This window comes from Hipposideros armiger, unplaced genomic scaffold (genome assembly GCF_001890085.2).
Source record: "Hipposideros armiger isolate ML-2016 unplaced genomic scaffold, ASM189008v1 scaffold_292, whole genome shotgun sequence".
Taxonomy (NCBI): Eukaryota; Metazoa; Chordata; class Mammalia; order Chiroptera; family Hipposideridae; genus Hipposideros; species Hipposideros armiger.
The window spans coordinates 2098754-2124514 of NW_017731642.1; the positions used below are offsets into that span (position 1 = coordinate 2098754).

The 25761-nt window shown below is 37.5% G+C and overlaps 1 protein-coding gene across 4 annotated transcripts in view; it reads right to left on the minus strand.

The window, feature by feature from the left end:
• The window catches only part of LOC109391433 (adenylate kinase 9-like), a 91940-nt gene that overhangs the window by 48604 nt on the left and 17575 nt on the right, over positions 1-25761 (minus strand). For all 4 annotated transcript variants that reach the window (XR_002125806.1, XM_019658998.1, XM_019658999.1 and 1 more), the window contains exons 7-13: positions 22686-22874; positions 18255-18383; positions 14907-14981; positions 9998-10096; positions 7227-7366; positions 6966-7146; positions 3065-3209 (exon numbers count right to left, since the gene is read on the minus strand). Coding sequence is in view for 3 of the 4 variants with exons in the window: in XM_019658998.1 (XP_019514543.1) it covers positions 3065-3209; positions 6966-7146; positions 7227-7366; positions 9998-10096; positions 14907-14981; positions 18255-18383; positions 22686-22874 (958 nt within the window). In the remaining variant the exon portion in view is untranslated. The remainder of the gene's footprint in view (positions 1-3064; positions 3210-6965; positions 7147-7226; positions 7367-9997; positions 10097-14906; positions 14982-18254; positions 18384-22685; positions 22875-25761) is intronic.

A 25761-nucleotide genomic window follows, 5' to 3' on the forward strand; every position in this document is an offset into this window, starting at 1 on the left:
CACAAGTTTGATCACCCGTCAAAAATTATTGGAGCTTGGATGGGATGTGTTGCCACACCCACCATACTCGCCTGACCTTGCACCATCAGACTTCCACTTGTTTTGCTCTCTTCAAAACTCCTTGCGTGGTACAACAGTCAATTCAGATGAGGCTGTAAATCAGCACCTTGTTCAGCTTTTCGCAAATAAAGGCAGGTCCTTCTATGAATGAGGAATTATGAAGCTCACTGAAAGATGGCAAAAGGTTATCGAGCAAAACGGCAATATATCATTGATTGATCTTTGTTCTTTATATAAATAAATGACCTTTGAAAAGCATAGACAAAATATGTCATGACTTTTCCAACAACAATATAGTAACAAAATGACAAAATATCTAGGAACAAACTTATTAAGAAAAGTGTAGATAATACATGAAGAAAGCTACAAAATGTTAAGGAAGGATACCACTATTATACCAAAAAAAATGGAGATTTCATCTGTCTGTAAGAGAAGCTTAATAGTAATGTTAACATAATCATCCCATGGGATTTGTTGTAGAACTGACAAAATTCTAGATGTATCTCAAAGCCTAGTACAGCTCCTGGTACACAGTAAGCATTCTTTTTATGTATTAATAATAAGTGAAAGAATACCCAGGAATAATTTTAAGACAAAATGTTTTGTGGAGAAACTTGAATTATGAGGTTTAAATGCATCATAAAGCTTTAGTAATTATATTTTGTATAAAAAGCTAGAAAAATGAATAGACTAGAAAATTCAGAAGTTTACACACACATATGAAATTAATATTAAAGATGGCATTTCAAATCTCTAGTACAATTATGGATAATTTAGTAAATGTTATTTGTAAAATTGGTCCACGATTTTGGAAATAAAAAATTTAGATCCCCATTTAACACAGAATTTATTACAATAATTACATACTAATTAGGAAGAAACATTATTTTAAAATGAGAGAATGCAATTTTGCACATATCATGGGGTCACAATTAATCATTACAAACATGAATACAAAAAAGGGGGGGCTGGAGAATGCATCAAATTCCTAACAGGGGACATCGCTGGGGAATAAGTATGAGTGAATCTTTTTTCCATCTGCTCTTTCCAGTTTTCTGTGACCACCAAAGATAGAGGATAAGATCACAGACATCAAACTAAATCTCAATCACTTGCTGGCTGTCAATTGTAGACAAGTTTCTTAACCCCTCTGAGCCTTAGTTTCTTAGTCTACTAAAAGTAGTGATGAAAGTACCTACCTCACAGGTGCATTATGAGAATTAAGTAGGGTAATGCATGCAATGCATTTAACACAGCCCTATAGTATAGTAAATGCCCCATAAATACCATCTATTGTTACTATTGTAATGAGAAAAACTTGATTAGGAAGAGAATATTTGGAATTGAGGCAGTGATAGCCATATTAGAGGACAGTACACTGTCGTAGCTTCTGAAAATCCAAACAGCAGTGGTTGAAGCTAGTCTAAAATTGGTGGAGCTAATCTCAAATTTTGGATCCAGATCTTAGAAAGTGAGAAAGATCTCATGTAGTGTATAGGAGATGCTGCACTGAGGGTAGCCCATGAAGGGGCAATGTTTAGATTAAGCTACTTTCACGTGTTCTAATGTGACTGGTTACAAGGCTGCCAACTATAGATATAAATTCTACCAAAGCCAACCAATGAATTTCAAAAACAACCATGAAATAAGAACTCTCATTTTTCCTGGAGAAAAACAGAAAAAAACAAACTCAAACCCTTGTGTCTTTCTAAAATGATATGTTGAAGAGTGAAATACAGGAAGAGGCAGAATGGTCAGTAGAAAGAACACTGGGATTTTTGGAAATGAGGGTTCAAGTCTCAGCTATGCTACCAGCCCGGTGAGTTTCAGGAAGCCATTTAACCTCCATATGTCTCAGTTTTCTCATCTGTAAAGTTAGAGAATTGTGTCAATTGATCACTAAGGCTTCTTCCAGTTCCACCGCTTGATAACTTTTTGAATTTAAAATTGATATTCCCCAAATAGGAAGATTTAATTTACAATCAGAGCTGACATACAAGCCTAAAACAACAATAGCAGCAGCCACAGCAAACTCATAAGTCAGGCGGAGTGGTGGTGGTGTCACAATTGGTGTAGTTAAAGGCATACCGTATTTCCCCAAGTATAAGATGCACTCTTTTTCGAAAAATTTGGGGTCTAAAAACTGGGTGTGTCTTACACAGTGGTTGTAGATTTTTGAACTTGCATTTCCCGCTTTTTCGCGCTTGGTTTTGCGCTTATTGTTGTAGATTTTTTTACTTGCATTTCCCACTTTTTTGCACTTGTTGTTTTGCACTTGTTACCGGTGTATTACGGTAGGTTACATTTTGCCACGTTCTGCCCAGAAATGGCTCAGAAAAGATTTTCGTACAGTGCTGAATTCAAGTTAAAAGTGATCCAGTTTGCAAAAGTGAATGGAAATCATGCTGCTGAACGTAAGTTTGGTCCTCCTCCAACTGAGAAAACAATCCAAGACTGGCTACGGGAAAAAGAAACCCTACTGAAAACACCACGACAGAAGAAGGCCATGAGAGGCAATATATGAAGACAGTGATTCGTCATCAGGCACAGATGAGGACAAGCTAATGGTGGAGTTTTGACAGTGATGAGGAGTTGTATGAATTTTATGATGAATAAAACTTGAGTTCAATAACTTTATGTAATACATTTTTTTTCAAATTTCGGGCCCCAAAATTAAGGTGCGTCTTATACATGGGAGCATCTTATATATGGGGAAATATGGTAAATTCCGCTCAGTCTTGGCCAGTGAGCTGACTCATGAAAATAAAGAAATTTAAACTTGGAAGCTCTTTCTGATTCCTTTCCTTAGAAGTCTGGAATTGAAATCTTATCTGTGTTTATGAATCAGGTTTATGTATACTCATTTCTTCCACTATTTATTAAGAGGCTACCAGGTACAAGGTGCCAGAGATGTCAAGACGAGTAAACCAAGTCCTTGCCCTCACGTCGCCAGGCTTACCTGTTGACCTAACCTTAAAAAACATATTTTAAAAAGATGGGTCACCTTGTCTTTTAGCTTCTAGCTCTGTGAGAAGACGTTCGTTCACAGTTTTAATAGCTGCTTCAGTGGCCTCAGCTATAGTATTTTTTATTAATGTTTCAAGGGCTTCATCAAAACGTGGTTGAACAAGTTTGGCATAGTCAACTACCTGCAAAGAATATTTGAGAAAATCAAATAAGCACAAGTTATCATGAAATTTAACACATTGTTCATCTATATCTATAACTGTATGTATTTATATCTATATCTATTCCTATCTATCTCAAAAATTTTAATGCTGCCTGAAGTATGTTATTTTCAGAATTCACTGGTTTTTGAGTACTTGCTTTCATAGAAATTCAGTCATATTTTTCATGTAGGATTATATATTTATATATGGATACCTATATCATGTAATATATATTCAAGTTACATATATACTTTTAAAATCAACTTTGTATGTATAATTTATATATAAAAAAGTACTCACTTTAAGTATACAGTTTGATGAGTTTTTATAAATGTATACATATAATATTAATAACAACCATGATCAAGATATAGAATATTTATATTACCCCACAAAGTTCCCTCATTCTTCTTTGTAGTCAGTTCCCGGCCTCTGCCAACCACTTTCTGTGTTCGGTCACTATAGATTTGTTTTGCCTTTTCTAGAATTTCATATAAATGGCACCATACAGTATGTAATCTTTTCCAGTATTCTTCCCTTTATCATAACATTTTTGTGATCCATCAGTGTAACTGTATGTATCAGTAATCTGTTAGTTTTTATTGTTGAGTAGTATTATTGTATGAATATACCAATTTTTTATTCCTTTATCTATTGATGGACATTTAGGTTGTTTCAAGTTTTTAGATATTATAAATAAAGTAGTAATGAACATTTGTGAAGAAATCTTGTTGTGGACATATGTTTTCATTTCCCTTGGATTAATATCTAGGAGTGGAATTACTGGGTCATATGGTAAGTGCATATTGGACTTTACAATAAACCATTAAACTATTTCCAAAGTGGTTGAACTATTTTACTTCCCTACTAGCAACGTATGAAACTAGCAGTTATCCTACATCCTCACCAACACATGGTTTGTGAATTTTTTAAATTTTAACCATTCTGAAGAAGTATCTCATTATAGTTTAAAATTACATTTCCCTAGTCACTAGTAATTTTAAACTTCTTTTTATTTGCTTATTGGTCACTCACTTACCTTCTGTTTTTAAGCACATGTTAACTTTTTCCAATTTAAAACATTGGATAATACACACACACACACACACACACACACACACACACACACACACGTATATATTCTGAGTGTAAGTCCTTTGTCAGGTAGATAATATACTTCATACTGAATTGTCAGAAATAAATTTCTATATGCCTTTTAAGTTTAAATAATATTTCTATACTTCTAGATTCCATTTTGCTTTCCTTCAATATGCTTATATTACTTTATTCCATGTCAATAAATATATATCTACATTATCAGTTTTTTAGTAGATGCACAGTATTGTATTAGATGAATATATTACAATTTATTTAACTAAAATACCAATAATATATATTTAGGTATACATGTTTTTGCTATTATAAACTAGGCTATAATGAATACAGTTATGTATATATCTTTGATAGTTTCTTTAGGAAAAAAATCTATAAAATAGAACTGACAGTTCAAATGATATACATGGATTTTAGGCTTTTATACATATTTCTAATGGTTATGCCCTCACCAGCAGTGTATGAGAATGTAATTTTCCCCATTTTAGTCACACATCAATATTGGGTGTTAACAGTGATCCTTCAACTCTAACATGGAGATTGACATGACATAACTCTGGTTTTTTGGTGTCTTTCTGTTTAATGGCTATTCGTATCTATTATTTTGTAAATTATCTGTTTGCTATGTTTTTTCCATTGGGGCTTCATCTGCATATTAATTTGTAAGAATTATTTATGTGTTAAAATTATAATTCCTTTGTCTGACACATGTAGTGACGGTTTCAAAACATGTCCACAAATCCTTTAATACTCCTGCCTTCAGAAGATGAAGCCTAATCCCCCCTCTTCAGTGTAGGCAGCACTTAGTGACTTGCTTTAAATGAAGATGATGATACATTTTTCACCAAAATAGTCATGGGGATGTAAAGTACAGCACAGGGAATATAATCAATAATACTGTAGTAAGTATGTAGGTGTGAGAAGGGTACTAGATTTATCAGGGTGATCACTTCGTGACTTATATAAATGTCTTATCACTAACGTTGTACACCTGAAACTAATATAATACTGTACGTCAACTGTAATTGAAAAATAAAAAAAATTATTAAAAAATGGGCAAGAGACTTGAGCCAATAGTTCAAAAACAGAATATCTGAATGATAAGTAAACATATGGAAAAATGTTCAACCTTATTAGTCATCAGGGAAATGCAAATTAAATCCACAGAGAGATAGATATGCCTATTGGAATGACTAAAATTAGAAAGACTGCCCCTAACAAAAGTTGGCAGGAATGTGGAATAACAGAACTCTCAAACATTCTGATAGGATTGCAAGTGAATAGAATAGTTTGGAAAACAGTTTGGCATTATCTATAAAAATTAAACATATGCATATGTCCCTGTGTACCAGAAACTTTACCCTTAGATATAGCTCTAAAATATTTGTAAAGCTATGCATATGTGCACTGAGAGACATGTAGAAGAATGTTTATAGCAATATTATTCATAGTAACCCAAACTGGAATTAACCTAATTTTTATTAACACTCAAATGGATAAACAAATTATAATTCAATTAATATAATACAGTAAAACAATAAAAATGAATAAACTATAGTTATTTGCGATAACATGCACAAATACCACAATCATAATGTTAAGTGAGAGAAGACAGGCACAAAGAACATAAACTGTTTAAGCCTATAAAGTTAAAAAAAGAATGTGCAAAACTAACCTATGGTATTTGGATGTATGTTTACATGGTAAAACCATAAAAGAAAAGTATAGAAGTGAATACCGTAAAGTTCAGGGCAGTGGTCACCTTCGTGGAAGGAGTAAGGGGATTGGTATCGGGAAGAGGCCTGAGGGGGCTTTTGGGATGCTGGCTACATTCCATATTTGACCTGGGTGGTGGTGATATGGGGGTTTGTTTTGTGATAATTCTGTGAGCTTCACTTTTCTGTATGTTTGTCATATTTTACAATACAAAAGTTAAAAGCAAATAAAAATGTTACCCCTGTGTTTAAAAGAATTCAGTAGCACTTAGAATAAATTCAAACTCCTTCTCAGGGCCTGTGTTGCTCTGACTATATCTTCTGCCATCTTCATCTTGTGCCATTCCTCCTCGCACACTCTATACTCTAGTCCCACTGGCCTTCAACTAATTCCTCTGTGTTCCAATCCCTCGTCAAATGCTTTCCCAAGTCTTCCTTCTTACCACCTCTACAGCTATCGCTGTGGTCCAAGCTAAAAATAATTCACTTACTGAGGGTGGAGAACAAGGTGGGAGAGGTAAAGGAATTGACAGGCCAGGGGGTTGGAAGGGTCATCTCTGTAGATACTGAAATTACCAACAATTATGACAGGAGTGAGGATATGGAGAGAGTAACAGTGAGCCAAGAGGGGTATAATCCAGGAAGCAGCAGACCAGTGGAACCAAGAGAGGTAACAGGTGCCATTGTCTATAGGATGTAACAGTTAAATCTGGGGGCTTTTGGGAAGCAGGGAGGGGCTATGGTCTGGAAACTACAATAAACAGCAATAAGGATGCCTTGCCCACTCGAACCCTAATGGAACAATTACCCCACTGACAGTGTAAAATTAAGAAAACTGAGTACAAATCCTACAAATTGTAATTAAGTATAGATAGGTAGAAAGCTAGCTAGCTAGCTAAGTAGTTACCTTTCCTTTGTAATGTTCTGCAAGCAAATTGCTAAGTGTTGTTTTTCCTGAAGATTGAGGTCCAAATATGAATACTTTAAATGGTGGTGTTGGCATAGGTGGAAGAAGATAGGGACGTGGGTTCAATAGGAATTTTTTTAATGTTTCTTCTGATGACAGACAGTATATTTTACCTAGAAAACTTAAAATATGTCATAATCATAAACAACTGAAAAGCGGTATGGGCAAGTTTAAAAATTAAGTTCTGAAAATCTTACGTACCTTACAGAAAAGTCTAGCAATCCTAGATGAATGTTACCTTCTTTTAAACTCACGGGACACATCTGTCCCCATCTGCTTCTCTGCCATCTGTATCTTGGTGCAATATGTTTACAAGATGCAAGAGCACGAAACAGCTCATCCTGTTAATACCAAATACTACATTAAATATGTGGACATAAGTTTTGCTGAAATTAACAATATTATGTCATTTCTTGTTTGATAGTGCTTTACTATTTAAGAAACAATTTAGAAAGCAAATTTGGCTTTTTTTTAATCCATTTTTTTATTCATCTTACAATAAATATGTGATAAAAATGCTAATTTTTGCACCCATTCTAATTATTATTATTATTATTATTATTATTATTATTATTATTATTTTAATTATTAGTTTCAGGTGTACAGAACAATACAATAGTTATCCGGCAGTGGATGGGGGTTGGCTTTTTTTTTCGATTGCAACCATTCTGCACTTGTCCAAAATTTAATAGACAAGTAGTTTTCATTTGTGTTGTAAGATCTCGTTTAAATTTTACTGAGCATTTTCATTTACAATAGCCAAGACTTGGAAACAACTGAAATGCCCATCGGTAGATGACTGGATTAAGAAACTGTAGTACATTTACACAATGGAGTATTATTCAGCTATAAAGAAGGAAATCATACCATTTGTAACGATATGGATGGACCTAGAGAAAATTATGCTAAGTGAAATAAGTCAGTCAGAGAAAGACAAATACCATATGATCTCACTTATATGTGGAATCTAAAGAACTAAATAAACAAGTAATGTAAACAGAAATAGTCTGAGACATAGAAATAAAACTGATGGCTGGCTGCTAGTTGGGAGGGGGTGGGGATGAGGGAGAAGGGGAAGGGATTAGACAGCAAAAATAGGTAGCTACAATATTGCCACAGGGATATGAAAGACAGTTTGGGGAATATAATTAATAATGTTGTAAATATTTTTTAGGGGTCCAGATGGACTCATGTCTTGTTAGGGAGGCCACTTCACGGATGGTGTACAGGTCTGACCACTGACTGCACTGTACATCTGAAGCTGCCGTTGAATAATATTATATGTCAACTATAATTTAATATATATATAGTTATGGGATGTGGAGTATAGTGTGGGGAGTGGAGTCAATGGAATTGTAATAAATATGTATGATATATTGTCACTTTGTGAGGGGTGAAAAGGATAACTATAGCATTGTTTTGTATACCTGAAACTAATAATAATAAAAACAACAACAAAAAAAACCCAAAAAACAAATTTTACTGAGCATTTTCTATTATAGGGTAGAATGAGCATACGGTAGATAGTGTTTTCTATTATCTGTTTCAGAAAACAGATTCTGAAAAGTTCTTATTAAAAAGGTTTGAAAATGTACCAGATTCTTCGCCAACTTAAGTTTTTAAATAGTAAGATGTTATACACAGATTATTTTTTTTTTGCATTTACTTAGCTGTTTCATTCATCTTAAAATGTAAAGCTGCTCTCAACAATCCTTCCTGTTGGTGACCTCCAGAGAAGTTAAGAACCAATTCTCTGCAGACAACAGATTGCTAAAAAGTTCACTGTCCTTATGCTATCTTAGCAGGGGATGAGAGAACTGGAGAAACTGGCATGCTGGTCAACTTCCAGGGGCCCAGGGTCCAGGTTGGCTCTCGCCCACCTTCAGATTTGGATCTCACATTACCTGCTGGCTCCAGAGTTGACTGTGAAGGACAGATGAGAGTGGGAGCTATGGTCTTGCCTGGACCGCTGCAGCATCAGAGAGCAAAGAGGCATGTACAGCGCAGGGATGCTGCATGAATGTCCCCAACCGAAGACTGGGAGAAGTAGCTAAGTGTAAAGGAGTGTGTCAGTGCTTAGGGGATGTGCTTGAAACCGAGAACCTTGTTGGTAGGGCTACCCAACTTCTCCATGGAGTGTACAACTGATGACTCAGTCAAGTCAGGAGGCAGCCACTCTTTCCTGATCATCCCCATTTCCTGTCCCAACTTGGGAAAAGTGTTTGAATAGCAGGCAATGTTTCTCTCTCAACTTCAAGCCCCCAGAGCCACATGTCTAGCAGGTGCTGAGGGGCGATGAGAAGATGCATTTTTAAATGAGTTGGATAATAGTCTTAAAAACAATCAGGAATGCCTCTGGTTAAACAAAGCAGACAACACATCCATTTGTGTTTGCTGCTTTCCGAAAACCTCAGGAAAATAATAGCAGAGGAATGAACTCTGGTCTCTTCTCCCTTCCAGAATAGATCGAATCCTCCAAGTAAAGCCCCCATGTGTGCTTGCTTCAGCAGCACATACATTTGAGCCCTGTGGATCTTCTAGCACTTAGCAATTATAAATTGAACCATCACATCCATAATATGCATACATCAGTGATAGGAACACAGCAGTTATTCTAAAAAATTGGTTGAATCATTGAAGGAATGAGTGAATGCTTATAGAGTTGAGGGCTTTTGTCTTTGCTTTTTCTAGTACTGCCAAAATTTTTAAGTGAACTTGGTTTTTTTCTTTCTCTTTATTCCTGTGGTTGGTTGGTTGTTCTGCTTTTATTGTTTTTCTTTGTTTCAATACTTTTGTTTTGTTGTATTTAGTGTCTACCAGAATATTGTACTAATATTATGGCTTCTTCTCAAAAATCAAATCCATTGTTATAAAAGTTATCCTGAAACTCCTTTTAAACCTTGAAAGGATACAAATTAAGGTAAAAACATGCAGTAAAAAGGTACATGTTCAAACAGTTAAAAATAACTTACATTTTCCATTGCCTCATTCATTTCTTCCTCTGCACTCTGAAGTTTAGTTAAAATAGCTGCTTTTCTTAGGTTCAGATGTTTAAGTCGATCCATAACCGTCTAAATTTAAAGAACAAATCTTTAAATACAATGGCATTTGAACATCTCAAATATTCTGAAGAAGTGATGAGCTCATGAGTAGAGTACTTCCTTGCTTCATCTTAGCTTCTGGCTGTTTGCTGGCAATCTTTGGTGTTCCTTGGCTTTTAGATGCATCAGTCCAATCTCTGCCTTTGTTGTCACATAACTATCTTCTCCCTGTGTGTCTGAGGCTCTTCTAAGGACGCCAGTCATACTGTATGAGGGCTCACCCAGATTCACTATGACCGAATCTTAACTCGATTACATCTGAAAAGATCCTATTTCCAAATAAGGTCACATTCATAGATATTGCAGGTTTGGACCTCAAAATCTTTTGAGGGAACACAATTCAACCTATAACAGTCTGCCCTCTGGTCCCCAAATATCCATGTCCTTAGAGGTCTAGCGTGATGGGCTTCCTTAGGCAGAGGGAAGACAGCCATGTGAAGACAGAGGCAGATATTGGAGCTATGCTGCCACAAGCCAATGGATGCCTGGGGGGTGTGGGACCAGAAGCCAGAAGAAGCAAGGGTGGATCCTCCCCTAGAGACTTTGGAGGGAGCAAGACCCTGCCAACACCTCTATTCGACTTCTAGCCTCCAGAACTGTGAGAGAATAAATCTCTGTCATTTGAAACCATCTAGTGTATGACACCTTATTATGGCAGCCATTGGAAACTAACACTTAGGCAGCCCTAGACACTGTGAAGAGCCTGAAACAGAGTCTGAGATGAGAGACAGTGAGGCAGACAAAGTCCTGTTGGTATACTGTGGTAGATTGTATTCTTTGTTCACAATTCACCCTTCCCTCCCTTCCCTTGTGAATTCCCTAGTTCACGTTGTGTGGAGTACACTTCCCTAAAGCTCACTGGTATTGAGCTTTTCCACACAACTTGTTTTGACCGATAGCATGTGGGCAGAAGTGCCAGGGCCCTATGCCAACTGGGGCCCTACCAGGCTTGGCAAGTTTCAACCAGGCTTATTGGAGTTTCTGCCCTCTCCTTGAGGAAAGTGTACCCCAGGTTGCAGAAAGTGGTCAAGTTCTGGATATATGTTGAGGGAGAAGCCTGGTGTGTATACTTGATGGATTGGATGTGGGATGTGAGAAAATGAGAGGGCAGCTGGAAGGATGGATTTGACAGTTACTGAGAGGGCAAAACTGTGGGAGGAATGTATTTGAGGCGGGATGGTGGTGATGGTGAATCACAGGTTTTTTCTGGTATATTTAAAGCTAAGATGAGTATTTGACATCTGTGAGATCATAGAAAATATATATTGGTCTCTTCCCTGGCTTCTGGCACAGAGCTCCCCAAACCCTTGTAAATTCCTGAGTGATAAGAGCACTAGGAGCACCTCTTGTTTTATAATATTTGGTCTCCGATCCATTCCTGACAGAGGGCTCCTAAAACCCTTGTGATTTCCAAAGTGATAAGAGCCCTGAGAGCATTTTCTGTTCTGTTGAGGAGAGCCTGGGTAAGTTCCTGGATGGCTTCAGTATGAGGGCTGGTTACCAGAAAGGTCGAGCCATGATGAGAAGCCTGGAATTTTCAGCCTCGCCCTTTAATCTCCAGAGAAGGGAGAGGGGCTAGAAACAGAGTTAATAATTAATTATGCTTATGTAAGAAAGCCTCCATGAAATCCCAATAATACAGGTGTGGGGAGCGTCCAGGTTGGTGAACACATCCACACTGGGAGGACGGTACATTCCAACTCCATGGGGATCGAAGCGCCTGAGCTTGGGATCCTTCCAGACCTCGCCCCGTGTATCTCTTCCTTTATCTGGCTGCTCATCTGTATCCTTTAATAAACTGGTAACTTAAGTACGTGTTTCCATGAGTACTGAGAGCCACTCTAGCAAATTAATCGAACCTTAAGAGGGGGTTGTGGGAACCTCCAATTGTAGCCAAGTTGGAGAGAAGTTGTGGGTAATCTGGGGACCTACTACTTGTGATTGGCACCTGAAATGGGTGGAAACAGTCTTGTGTGACTGAGCCCTTGACCTGTGAGATCTGACACTATCTTCAGCTAGATAGTTTCAGAATTAAATTAATTTTAGGATACCCAGCTGGTATTACAGAAGATTGCTTGCTGTGCGGAAACCTCCACACATTTGGTGACCAAAAGGGTGGGAAGTGAAGGGTTCTGCGTGAGAGTAAAGAAAGGCTCACAGTAGAAACAGAGTTTTTCCAACACAACATCCAATTGGATATATTGAGTAGTTGATTATACAAATGTGGAATTCAGGGGAAAGGTCTGGGATAGTAATATGAATTTAAGAGTTGCCAGAGGGGCTGGCCAAGTGGTGCGATGGTTAAGAACTGGCTTGGGACGCCAGAGGGCCCCGGTTTGGATCCCACATATGAGGGCCAGTGACACGGCCCTCCACAGCTAAGATGCTGAACAACGGCTCAACCTGGAGCTGGGCTGCTGTGAGTCGCTGGCGATGGTGTGGGCTGCAGCCCCTGCTGCAGTGGATTGCCATGGGCTACCTTGTGTAGCCAGCAGCCAGCGTGAGCAGCCAGCAGCCAGCGTGAGCGGCCAGCAGCCGCAGTGAGCGGCCGTCCAGAAGCCGGCGACTGATCTGCCTCACCCGGGAACAGCGCAATGATGGTGTCAACTTGGGCCAGTGAAGCAACGTCCTCCACAACTAGACTGAAGAACAAAACAACAGCAACTTGTCTGTTCCCCTTCCCCCAATTCCCCAGCACTGTTCCCATCCCCTCAATTCCCCAATAAAAATCTTAAAAAAAAAAAAGTTTGATTTAAAAAAAAAAAAAAAGAGTTGCCAGAGGTTAGAAGGTATTGAAAGCCATTGGACTGGATGCAGCCTCCTAAGCAGTGAGGGCAGAGAAGAATGAACGACGAGTGAGCTCTGGGATCCTCCAACTCTAGAGGTTCGATATGGAGAGTGTCCAGTGAGACAGGAGGGACTATAGTAGTGTGGGGTGTAAGAAGCCAAGGGAAGAAAGAAGCGAGAAGGAAGAAGTGATGAGCTGAGTCAAATGCTTCTAGGTGAATCAGATGAAGACTGAAGAATGAACAGTGGCTTTGGTCAGGAGAAGATCACGGAGGATCTTAGCAAGAACACATTCCCAATGAAGAGCTTCACCACCACCAGCATTTTTACAATGTTGCCATTAATTACATCAAACCAGAAATCTGGGCATTATCTCTGCCTTTTCGCTTTCCCTTAACACCTACATTAAATCACTCATCAAGTCCTGTCATGCAGACTTCTTAAATACCTTTCAGGTCCGTCTTCTGTCCATTCCTATAGTCACTATCCTGGGTTAGGCCACCATCTCTTACCAGACCTACTGCAAAAGCTAGAGCTTATCTTCTTAACCACCAATTTAATTTTTCTCCAGTTTTTTCTTTGCACTGCAGTCTGAGTGATCTTTCTTTCTTTTTCAAACTGAAGCATATTTTTATTGATTTTTAAAAATAATTTCTTTTTCAGATGCATTTGACATGCAATATTACATTAGTTTCAGGTGTACGACATAGTGATTAGACTTATAACTTACGAGGTGATCACCTGGATACATCTAATACCCATCTGACGCCATACATAGTTATTGCAATATTATCGACTATACTCCTTATGCTATTGAGTGACTTTTCTTACATACAAAAAGGGTCGTTTTTATTCTCTGGTGTAAAACCTTTCACTGGCTGCCCATCCCCTCATGTTAAAGCGTTTAGACCTCATCATTACGATTCCTGCTCATTCCTAAAATCTTGGCACTCTTCCACCCTCCTATCCCCTCCTCCCCAAGCCTCATCTGTGCTCCAAGCCTAGATTCAGCTCCAAGAACTCGCTGAGCTCTTTCTTGCCCCTGGGGCTTCACACAGACTCTTCTCTCAACACGGACCACTGTCCCACCTCCCTCTTCTCTCCTGGCCTTCAAGGTCTAATTCTCACTCATCCTTACAGTTCCAATCTAAAAATAATTTCAGACAGACAGACGGCCCTCTTCACCAGACTAGGTTCTGCCCTTCTGCCGCATCATTTTACAATCCCACCAGCAATGTATGTCGGTTCCAGTTTCTCCACATCCTTGCCAACACTTTTATGCCTGATTTTTTTTTTTTTTAAATTTCAGCCAACTTAATGGGTGTGAAGTGGTATCCCATTATGGTTTTTTTTTTGCATTTCCCTAAAGACTCATGTTAGGCATCTTATTGTGCTTATCGGCTGCTACTTGCTTTTATGTTTCTTTGAGGCACATTTTGTCATACAGATATTTTAAATTCAAATGCAGTTTTGATTTAAATACAGATAAATGAATAAATACATCAAATTTTCAAGTGTCAAAATGAAATTTTCAAAAATAAATGGTGTTCCTGTGGCAACCTTGTGGTTACTGATTTGTGTCTTATTAGGGAGAATACTTCATGGACAGTGTAGATGCCTGGCCACTGCAATGTACACCTGAAGCTGAAGTTGAATAATACTGAATGTCAGCTATCATTCTCTCTCTCTCTCTCTCTCTCTCTCTCTCTCTCTCTCTCTCTATATATATATATATATATATATATATATATATATATATATATATATATATATAATTCAGAGGGGTAGTAGATTGGGGGAGGAGGGTTATCACTTTGTGAGGGGTGTACATGTCTAACTATTACATTGATTTGTACACCTTAAATTAGTAAAAAAAATAAATGGTGTTAAAAATGTAAATATATTTCCAATGTTTATTAACGTAAGCACAATCCAGTCAACAATCTTTTGATTTTCCAAACCGTGGGATAGTCTGACTGAACATTACACTTACCACGAAGAGCTCCTCTGGGGGCTTATTTCCATCGAGCTCAATGAGATACTGGGAATTGTGTTCAGCCATTACTTCCTGCAGATAATAGAAAATAAATCTTTTAATCCAGGATTATTAGGAAAACTAAATGCAAGACCAGGTCTTAATATACTATGAAAAAAATCTTGAAAGCTAAATTGCTTCATACATGATATGATGTATGTTATTTTCAATATTCAAGGGATCTTCTGCCAAAGCCTAGTCTTCTTACCATGAATTTTCTTTTTTTTTTTTTTTTCAGTTTTTCTTTACACTGAAGTCTTAGAGTCCTTCCCATTAGAAAATGTTCTGGGACATCTCTTTCTCTGCAGATATTCATAAAATAATTTGTCAAACTGATAGTTAAAGATGGGATTGGTTTGTTTTACTTTATATTCCTTTGGTTATGGGGGAGGTCCAGGATCCAGATGTCTGTACACCACCTAACCAACCATACCCTCTATGCACTCTTCTATTAGATTGTTTGTTTTCCCTGACATTCACAGAGTCTTTAACCCTTATTTATCATAGGAACGGCAGATATTTTACCTTGCTATGATTTATCTTTGACTTTGTTTATGGTATCTTCTGCAATGTAAAACATTTTTATAATGAAATATGTTTTAATTGTTTCTGGATTTCCTTTCTTGCTTCAATTAGATTTTCTCTATCACAAGATTATATTACTATTTATGTAAATTGTCTTACGATACTTCTTTTGTTTCTAAGATTAAAATCTAAAACCCACTGGATTTTATTTTTGTACCCTGGCAATGTTGAACTTTATCTGAGCCCTGTGTTCCCAGGAAGTAAGGATGGTAAGAGCGAAGATCCACTGCCACCCTTCTTCAAGGACTCACATGAGACCCGCCTCCAGCCTTCCTCATGATTCCCATCAGACTGGAGAATGGCTCCCTTCTTTACCTGCCTCCATAAAATCCAAGGTCCTCTTCCTTTTCTTTGAGAAGTTCCTCATTAGTGAAGGTTCTCCCTATTACAATCGTCTGAACAAACTCATCTTATTGTCCAGTGCATTTTTTTTCACAATACTGTGAAAGGTTGGGTTTTAAGTGTTTCTGTCTTCTAGACAGACAGAACATATGCCAGCATTATTTATTTAACCATATATAACCATATTCTGCACAAGGACGCACATAATGCTTTTCTGAATCTCAGACCCTTTCCTTAAGCTAGATTCTTAAGAGTAGACTTGCTAAGTCAAAGGGTATGAACACTCCAAAGGCTAAAGATATGTGCACCAGGTGAGACCAGGAGTCAAGCTGGGATTTAAAGACAGGTATGGATGAGGACTTGGTTTTGGATTACTCCTGGAGCAGGATAGAAACCCGAAAATTATGCAGGTTAGTTTGCTCCTTCTTGCTTTCTCGTGTCTCCTGGAGGCATACTGAATTTTGGTGGTCTTGGTCTCTCAAGTGAATTGACATCTCAGCCAGAATAGAAGAGACTAGAATTATAGGCTCCTACCTTTTCTGGCTCTTTCCCACCTCCTTCTAAATACGCCGGTACCCTGGAATTACTAGTTATACTTGTAAGGCAATTGTTTTACTGTTAACAAAGTGTCACCTAGGCCTAAAGTCTAGGTTCTTGGCTTTGAAGTTCTTGCTTTGTTGGCAATAGGACAATCAATTCTTATCTATGCTTTGCAGCAGGGCCCAGAAGTTTTCCACTTCTGTACTTTTTATGGACAAGCTATTCAAACATGACTATACTGACTTCTGTTCCTTTCAGCAGGGTGTGAATGTTTGCTTTACCTTACTCTTGCTAGCATTAGAAATTTTTATTCTTTGTTCATCTTTTAAAATTTGATCATGGAAATGATTCTTCATTGCTTGGATGAGCATTTCTTCATAATCCGTGAAGCTGAACATTTTTCTAGAGACCTTTTACTCTTTTGTCTCTCACTGTTGTGAACTCTGTTCATATTTATGGCCTATTTATCTCAGGAGAGTGAGAACTTACAGGTTTAAAAAAATCATTTCTATGACTTTTTCGTAATTCATGTGGATATATTTCCAGTTTGTTGTCTTTTAATTTGAGCAAGGTTTTTTTTTCTTTAAAAATTTATTTCCAAACGTCTTCTATGTAATGAAGTTGAAGCTATCATCTGTTTTTCCTTTGTGATCTCATCACTTGTTCAGCTGAACATCTGTCAAGCATTTACCACTTGCCAGACTTTGGGCACTGCACTGGGTATTGGCGATGCTAGAATGGAAGAGCTGGTCCTTATCCTTGAAGAGTCTATCTCTGTTTATTTTCCCTCTATGAACATAGTTTTCCTATTTTCTGAATCTGATTTTAATTATGCTTTATTTCTTATCCAATTCCAGACACTTAAGGACGATGCAGGATATTTTTGTTGAATGAAAAAAGAATGTTATGAATAGACATGTAAATTACTCTTAAGAAGCTATGTTTAAAGGCCTGGGATGGAAGAGGAGGAAGGGAGGAATAAAAGTCGTACATAAGAAAACAATTAAATTTGGTTCTCATTTTGGGGGGTCAATGATGAGAATGAAAATGATCCACTTACTAGTCTTTAAAATATCTAACATTAAAAATCAGCATAAAACAAATTATTTTAATTTCTCTATCAGATGGGAAGAGGCAACGTGAAGACTGTTTTTTATTTGTCTTTGTAGTTCTACTGCTTAGCCTGGTGTCTGGCCAAATACCCAAGTTTAATAAATGTTTGTTGAACAAATCTCCAACACAAATTTGACAGCGCCTTTCCTGGATTTTCTGCCATATAAAATATGCTTTTCCTAGATTGAATTTTAGTAATTGTATTTTTAAAATGCTAATTCTTTTAATTAAAACTTCCTTATTACAGTATATAATGGCCTTATCATGTTTACATATAATCAACTTTGAATGGGATAATTATAGAAACCAATCTGGGAATAATTCTTCTTTAGACTGCAATTTTAATAAGTTAACAATTCTTTTTAGAATAAAAGATGCACCTTAAGTGTACATTTGTTTTGATAAACCCATAAATTACAGATTGAAAATGATTTTACAAAATAGTCTCTTAACATGGGTTTTCCAATCTCCAACCATAAATGAATTCCTCTAGAGACTTTTGAATAATGTAGCACATTTATCACTTTTCAGCAACACTGCTGCTTTGTAAGAGTAAAATAATACTGTTCTGTGAAACGGTCTTTGGGATGGAAGGCTTATTTTAATAGCATTCTACCAAGCTCAAGAGGAAAGAATCAGGCAGATGAATAAATGTGAAAGCTATTTAACCAGTGATAGAACACAAATAACAATATTCCCATTTTCAGCAATATATCTTGTTCTTACTTCTAAAGAATGAAGAATTATGTCCTTATAAAGTTTAACAACGTTTTCAACATTTTCCAAATAATCCTCAGGCCTCTGAACTAGATGTTGAAGAACTTCAGCCACCATCTGCATTTCAGCAATAAATGCCTATATAGAAAAGAAGAGATTTTAAATATCTTTATCTTAATGATTCCTTAACTTACAAGCCACATCCCTCCTTCTGTACAAGGTGCCATTTTGGGGCGAGAAGGGAAAATCAGAGACTGAGGATTTTTATTTGAGACACTGAACATCCTGAGGGGCATTTATCAGATGGAATAAAACTTTAAATTGACTTTGAGACTTAATTTCTTTTTGCTCCTCAGTAAGTAGGGAAGAGCAGGGGGAAACATCAGGTTTTTAGAGCCAAAGAAATTAGATTTTCTCTGAATATCTGAGCTTCTAGTTTGTTCATTCATTCATTCATTCATTCATTCAGTAAAGATTGATCGGGTGCCTATGTGCCAGGTACTTCTATAGGCTTGAGATACTACAGTGAATAAAACTAAGATGCTGGGGATCATACAGCACACATTCCAGTTGGGGAAGATAAAACATAAACAGTAGACAAATAAATACAGAGGGTGTCAAAAAAAGTGTATACACATTTTAAGAAAGGAAAAAACTGTATTAAAATTGCAATACTCAATATATACTGATAACACATGATGAATACAAGTGACGTGTGTACATTTTTTGGGCACCCCTGGTATATAACAGGTTAGGTGGTGGTAAGCATGAGCTTAGAAAGATAACGCAGGATAGAGGGGATGGAGAGTAATGGGAGAAATGCTATTTTAATCAGGTAGTCATGAAAGAAGTAACATTTGAATAGAGCCCAGAAGGAAATGAGGGGGAGAGCCACACAGATTTCTGGAGAAAGAGCATTTCAAAGCAGAGGGAATAGTACATGTAAAAGTTCTCAGCCCAAGGCCTGGAAAGTGTTTAATATCATATTTATAATCCCATTATTATATTTATTACCTAATTATTAATTCTAGTTTTTTATCAATGCATACAGATCCATATTTTATACCATTTGAATCACATTATCTATTAGATAAGCCATTTACTAACTTACCTGAAATGTTTTAAATACTATTTTAATGGTCAAATAATATATTAATATCCTTAAATATAGAATTATTTAATCATTATTCTAGAGTTGGACAACAAGAATGTTTCACATTTTTCACAATTATAAATAACGTTTCACTGAATAGCTTTGTACATAAATTTTTATACTGCTAATATTTTCTCTCAGAGTAGTTCTTAAAAGTAAAATGACTGGACCAAAGAGTATACATTTCAAAGTGTCTTTTCTGAAAGACGCTATCATTCTTCTCTCTCTAGCAGAGGGCTTTGCTAGGATGCTTGTGAATTCAATCAGTACGCAACTTCTTATTAAGCACCTACTGTATGTGGAGGACTGTTCTAGGCTCAGGCGGTACAGTCCTTGTTGCATAGAGCTAACCTTCAGTGGGGCAGACAGATAATAAGCAAGTAAACAAATAACACAATTTCAGAAAGAGGTAAGCACTGTGAGAAAAATGAAGCAGGGTAAGGGGTTGATCTGGCCGTTCAGCACAGTAGCAACCAGCCACACGTACCAACTGAGAATGGAAATGTGACAAGCGCACACTGGAGCGTGCTGTCAGTGTAAAGTGCACACCAGATTTCAAAAACCTCGCATGAAAAACGTGCATCATTCTTAGAATTTTTAAGTTGATTACATGTTGAAATAATAGTTTGGATATATTGGTTTAAATAAAATATATTACTAAAATTACTTTTGCCTGTTTCCTTTTACTTTTTTTAAAAAGTGGCCGCTAGCACATTTAAAATCATCTAGGGTGGGGTATATGTCTGGGTTGGAGAGTAGCTCGCTGAATGGTCTCTGGACACGTACTCCCTGGGGTGAGACGTGGGTGAGGGGAATGAGACGAGGGTCTGGAGGACAGTGTGGTTGGCAGAGGGGAGAGGAAACAGTAAGCACACAGATGAGGTGAGACTGAGCTCACAGTTGAACACTAGCTGGAAGGCCAACGTGGCTGGAATATGGGGAGCAAGTGGAGAGAGACAGCAGGGCTGAGATCAGAGAGGTTGTGTCCATGGCCTTATTAACCACGTAAGGGTGTTTGGGTTTTCATTTACAGGTAACAGAAAGTCATTGAGGGTCATGCTTTTTAAAAAAATGGCACTGGCTTCTGTAAAGAAAGAAATGGGACGGGGCAGGTCGAGAAAAGTGGAAGCCAAGAGAACATGAACAAAGTTACAGCAGCTCAGGGAGATTGTTTACATTTGTGTGGATATAAGGGTAAACACTTTCATGCCATCCACCCAAGTGGGCAGCAGGTTTGCTTTTGAACATGGCTGTGCCACTAGGCAGGGATCACAGCAAAAGGGGCCTGGGGGCTGAATCCGGCCTGAAGGCATAATTTAATAATCTCCCACATTATTGGTCTGCATGGTATTTAAAAAATTTCAGATTAATTGCCAACTACTCTTATTTTAAAACACTGATTTCAGCTTCTCTGGAAAAAACAGACTACTGGTAAAAGCAGGCCAGCTTTCTCCCATGCCAGTAGTTGGCTGGGCTGGAGCTGAGAGGCAGCCGTCCTCAGAAGAAGGGCATAACACTCTAGCTGTCCAGAGGAACTTTCTGCAATAATGGAAACGTTCTGTATCTATGCTATCCAATTTGGAAGACATAGCCACGCTTGGTCACTGAGCACTTGAAATGTGGCTAGTGCTCCTGAAGAACCAAATTTTTAAATTTTTATAATTTTAATTAATTTAAATTTAAACAGCTACAGGGGGCCAGTGGCTACCATATTGGATAGCGCAGTCCTAGCCTACTCCTAGTCCTCACTCTTTCCTAGTCAACATCACACACTGACGTAACCATGGCCCCTGAAACTATGTGAGTGTGACCCCTATCTCTATCTTTGATTTAAGATGGTGTGCTTTATTCATGGCAAAATGATACACTTTTGTTCCTATTAACTATGTTTTTTATAAATTTTTTTATTTAAAAACAGATCTGGAATAGATGCTGACTATTAATTAATGCCATATTTGTACAGGGAAGAATATTTTATGTTTTTAAGTGGGCTTTCTTATATTAACAGGTCTTTTTTTTTTTTTTTAGCTGAGCCATCCTGCTACCTGTTGGCAGCTCAGTGGCTGCTCAGCTCGGGCTGGACTTGAACCACTGTTGCTCAGAGCTCAAACTCTTGAGTGAGCTCTTAACCAACTGAGCCACTCGGCCGGCCCTTAACAGGTTTTTAAAATTGAGATATAATTGACATAGCATTATATTAGTTTCAGGTGTACAACATGATTCAATATTTATATACATTGCAAAATGACCACCGCAGTTAAGTCTAGTTAATATTCATCATTACATATAAACAATTTTTTTTGTGTGATGAGAAATTTTAAGATCTACTCCTAAATGAGAAAACACATGTCAAAAATACATTGAACCCATTAGTGAGGGAAGCAGCAGGATAACAAAGCTGAGGTATATAGAGTCACGGAAATAAGATTGTGATGTTAGATATAAGGCTGTTTAATATCCCACAGGGCAATAAAACTAACCTGTGGGGACTATCTAGTCTACCTGGGAAATGATTTGCAATGTGTCATCTATAAATTAACATAGTCTAGGGTCTAATAGAAATGCCATTTATTTATAACAAATTTATAATAAATTATAAATATTATATAAAGTTATTAATTTATAATAGAAATCACAGGTATATATCAGTAGAGCAGGGACTGGCATACTATGACCTATACCACCCCTGTGGGCCAAATCCAGTTCATCAAGTGTTAACAGGTTTCTTAACATCAAATTTTCCTCATTAAATCATGGTAGAAGCTTCTTTTGGTGCCTTACTGCATTATGCCTACTAGTATTGACTTTAGGATTGTTGTAACAACATGTATATGTGAAACTGGGCTATAGATTTCTTTTTATGTGCTCTCTTTGTCAGTTTGGAATTGGGGTTATGTTAACTTCATAAATCGGATAGTGCCTGGGCTACCTTAATCCCCCTAATACACTTTGTCTTTTTTTACTCTAACTCCTCACTCTAACTTGCATAATGCTTGACACAAAGTGGGTGACCAAAGCGGGTATTGCTATAAAATGAAGCAGATTAGCTGTCAGGATGTGGAGGGACTTCCATGCTGAGAAGGAGGTTAAATTTGATGACCTCCAGAGTATGATATAATAGTTCTTGAAAACATGAAATATTTTTGCTATTTCCTCCAGGCTGAATAAAAATACAAAGAAAATGTCATTTTCTCCAGTATCTGCTATTTTTCTATTATCCATGCCATCAGTTAATTTAATTATTGTGAATTTTAAAAGTATAGTATATGGTATTGGGATATTATTACCTCTTCTTCTTCTTGCTCTTCTTCCTCTTCCCCTTCCTCTTCTCCTTTTCCTTGTTTCTGGGCTTCTCGCCTCCTTTTCCTACGATTCCCAATGACTTCAGGATCCCACTGATCTCTTGTGTAAATGTGCCCGGTGGCACTGTGCTGCCTTTGCCCAGAAACTCTTCGGCATAAATCAAAATCACGACACTAAGGGACAACATTAGTAATCACTTAAAGCATGTTAAATATGCTTTTACTTCCTGTTCATATACTATGCAATATGCAAACCAAAAAATGCCTTAAAACCCTAGGCAAGTGCCATTTTGTAAATGTCATTTTGTATCAGGTTTCATCACAAGCCCAGAGAGGCACAAGACATGACTTTTATGCTATGCCAACACTTTTTTTTATCCAAAATTAATATATGTGAGAAAATATCAGAAGTTTTAAGATGTAAAAAGAGGGTTATAAAAGCAGCAGAAAGAGTTAGAGAAATAGAATAGAGAATCAGGTTAGTCTGCAAAGCTACATAGGAGGATTCTGTCAGATTAGTTTGAAAGAGCTGAGAATGGAGGAAAGCGGAGAATATCCATATATTTAAAACAAAAAATATTGTGTATTTACAATACTTACTATCACTTAGAGCATTATGAGTGTAACATTTCATAAAATGGTAGTCAGGACTGGGGCCTGAAAGGCCATCTTTTTTAGTCTAACCTTTTCATTTTGTAAATGAGAAAACTGAGTCTGGATAGTAAAAAAAAGCCAAGACCAAAGTCTACTAGCAATTTTCTTCCTTCAAAGTGCTTTCACATGTATAATATTTGATTCAATTCTTAAACTAATCCTGTAAGAGAAGTGATCCACTATGATGAATAAGCCATTTTGCAGATCAGAGGACTGCTCTGGTAGGTGCAGACTCTGGTCTCACATCACAATGTCATGACGGGGGGACTGCGACTTGGGACCAGGCCTTCTGATTCATGACCCAGCTCTGTGGCACGTTATTAATGATAGCTTGGGTTATCCTGCTCCAAATAATTTTCAGAATAAAAGACTCTGGATGACATTCTATAGTGGTTCTCAAACATTAGGGTATAACCGCATATGGAGAACCATAAACAGAAATTTCTGCTCTCTCTTGTGATTTATGAAGTCTGCAGTGAGGTTTAGACATTTTAACAAGCATCCTCAGTTATTCTGATACTGGCAGTTTATGTACCACATAAAGCAGCAAGAAACTTAAGAACCTTCCTTGCCCGTTTTCTGATTTCTTCAGGCCACCTCTATGTGGCAATGTGATGGCTATTTATTAAGGCAAGACTTTCATTTAGGCGTCCAAATTTTTCACAAAAATGATCTCAACCCATTTACGTAATTTTCAAAATATATATGTATTTGCCCTTATCCAGCAAGCCTGAACACCCACCTTGTGGTTCCTTGACAAAGACGATTGCCTGAGTTGTCTTCTGTTTTCACTTGCAGGAAGTAATTAATAAGAGGGCGAATCTGAAGGACACACTTCAGAGCAGTGGTCCTCAAGCTTCAGCAGGCATCAGAGTCACCTGGAGAGCTTTTCAACACAAATAGCTGGACGCCACCCCTAGAGTTTCTGACTTTCTGACTCATTGCTCTGGGGTGGGGCCTGAGCATCTGCATTTCCAACAAGGTTCTGAGTGCTACGGATGCAGTTGGCTCTGGGACTGTATTCTGAGAACCACTGCTGTAGTAGATCACTGGTCCTTAACTTTTTTTTTTTTTTTTTAGTACAGACTCATTTAGAATATGATAAAAGCCATAGGCTTTTGCTTCAGAAAAATGCACATACACATAAAATTTTGCATGTAACTTCAGGAGGTTCATGGATGCTTATGGATTCGTGGATCCCAGGCTAAGAACTTCTGCTCTAGAAATTCCAGCTTTATCCCTAAATAAGGCCAAACCATCAGAGAAGTGTGTTATACTGTGTGTGGCTACCTTGTAGAAACTGCTGTGGATACCCACTATCACACTTATAATATAAATGGGGTTCAAGGCTTCATTCTCTACATTAACAATCTCTTATATTAAGACCCATGTAAAAGACATTTCTCTCATTTTTAGTGGGAGTTTTGTTTTTCCTGAGGAATGGCTTGTGTTCATGGACAATGTGAATTGTACATCACTGGTCACATTTTCCCTTTTATTTTGGCTCATCAAACTTAAAACCAAATTGATGCCTCAAATTTAGTAAGCACTTGGGGTTTTATATCCTGTGGAGCTTTGTTCCACTAGGTCTTAATTTCTTATATAGTCTGTATTTTCCATGGATTAGACTTTCTATTTGTTTTCAGTTTATTGTTCTTTTCTTCTCTCCATTATATACATGCTCACGTGTGACATTCCCAGGATTACACAGGGATTTTGACTGGCCTCTGACTATGACCTTGGCTGGGGCTGCACATTCAGCACTGTAATGCCACCTCTCCCTCCTCACAGCTGACCCTAACACACCATTGGGTCCCAACACCTGAGCTGAGAGCCATCTAATTTATTCTGAGCTGTCAAGCCCTTTGAAGAATCAGGCAGGGTATGAATATAGAAGCTTATGGTTCATTTTCATATAAACAAGCACTCTTCTCCTCTCTGAATTCTTATCAACCCCACGAGGCAGCTATTATCATCTTTGTAAAGAGGAACTTGAGACTCCTAAGTGTGATTTACCAAATTCTAATGGCTGATAAAGGAGAGAATTGGGAACAGGACTCAGCCTTGATTCTTAATCAAACTAGTAGTGCTCTTTAACATTCACACATCCAAATCATTTGTTCGTTCTTTCATTTTATTTAATTGGCAAACTTATTAGGTGTCTACTAGGTGCCATCTATTGTGCTAGGTGATGATTGTATGAGTAAGACAGGTTCCTGCCTTCAAGTAAGGCAGAGTCCAGAAGGAAAATGGGCAATGACAATCTAGTGAGGCAATATGATAGAAAAAAGAAAGCAACATGAATGGTCATCATTTAACTGGACATCATTAAAGTATTTAACTTTCCTGTAGTAAGTAATGTGTGTGGGGAAGAGAGAGAGAGAGAGAGAGAGAGAGAGAGAGAGAG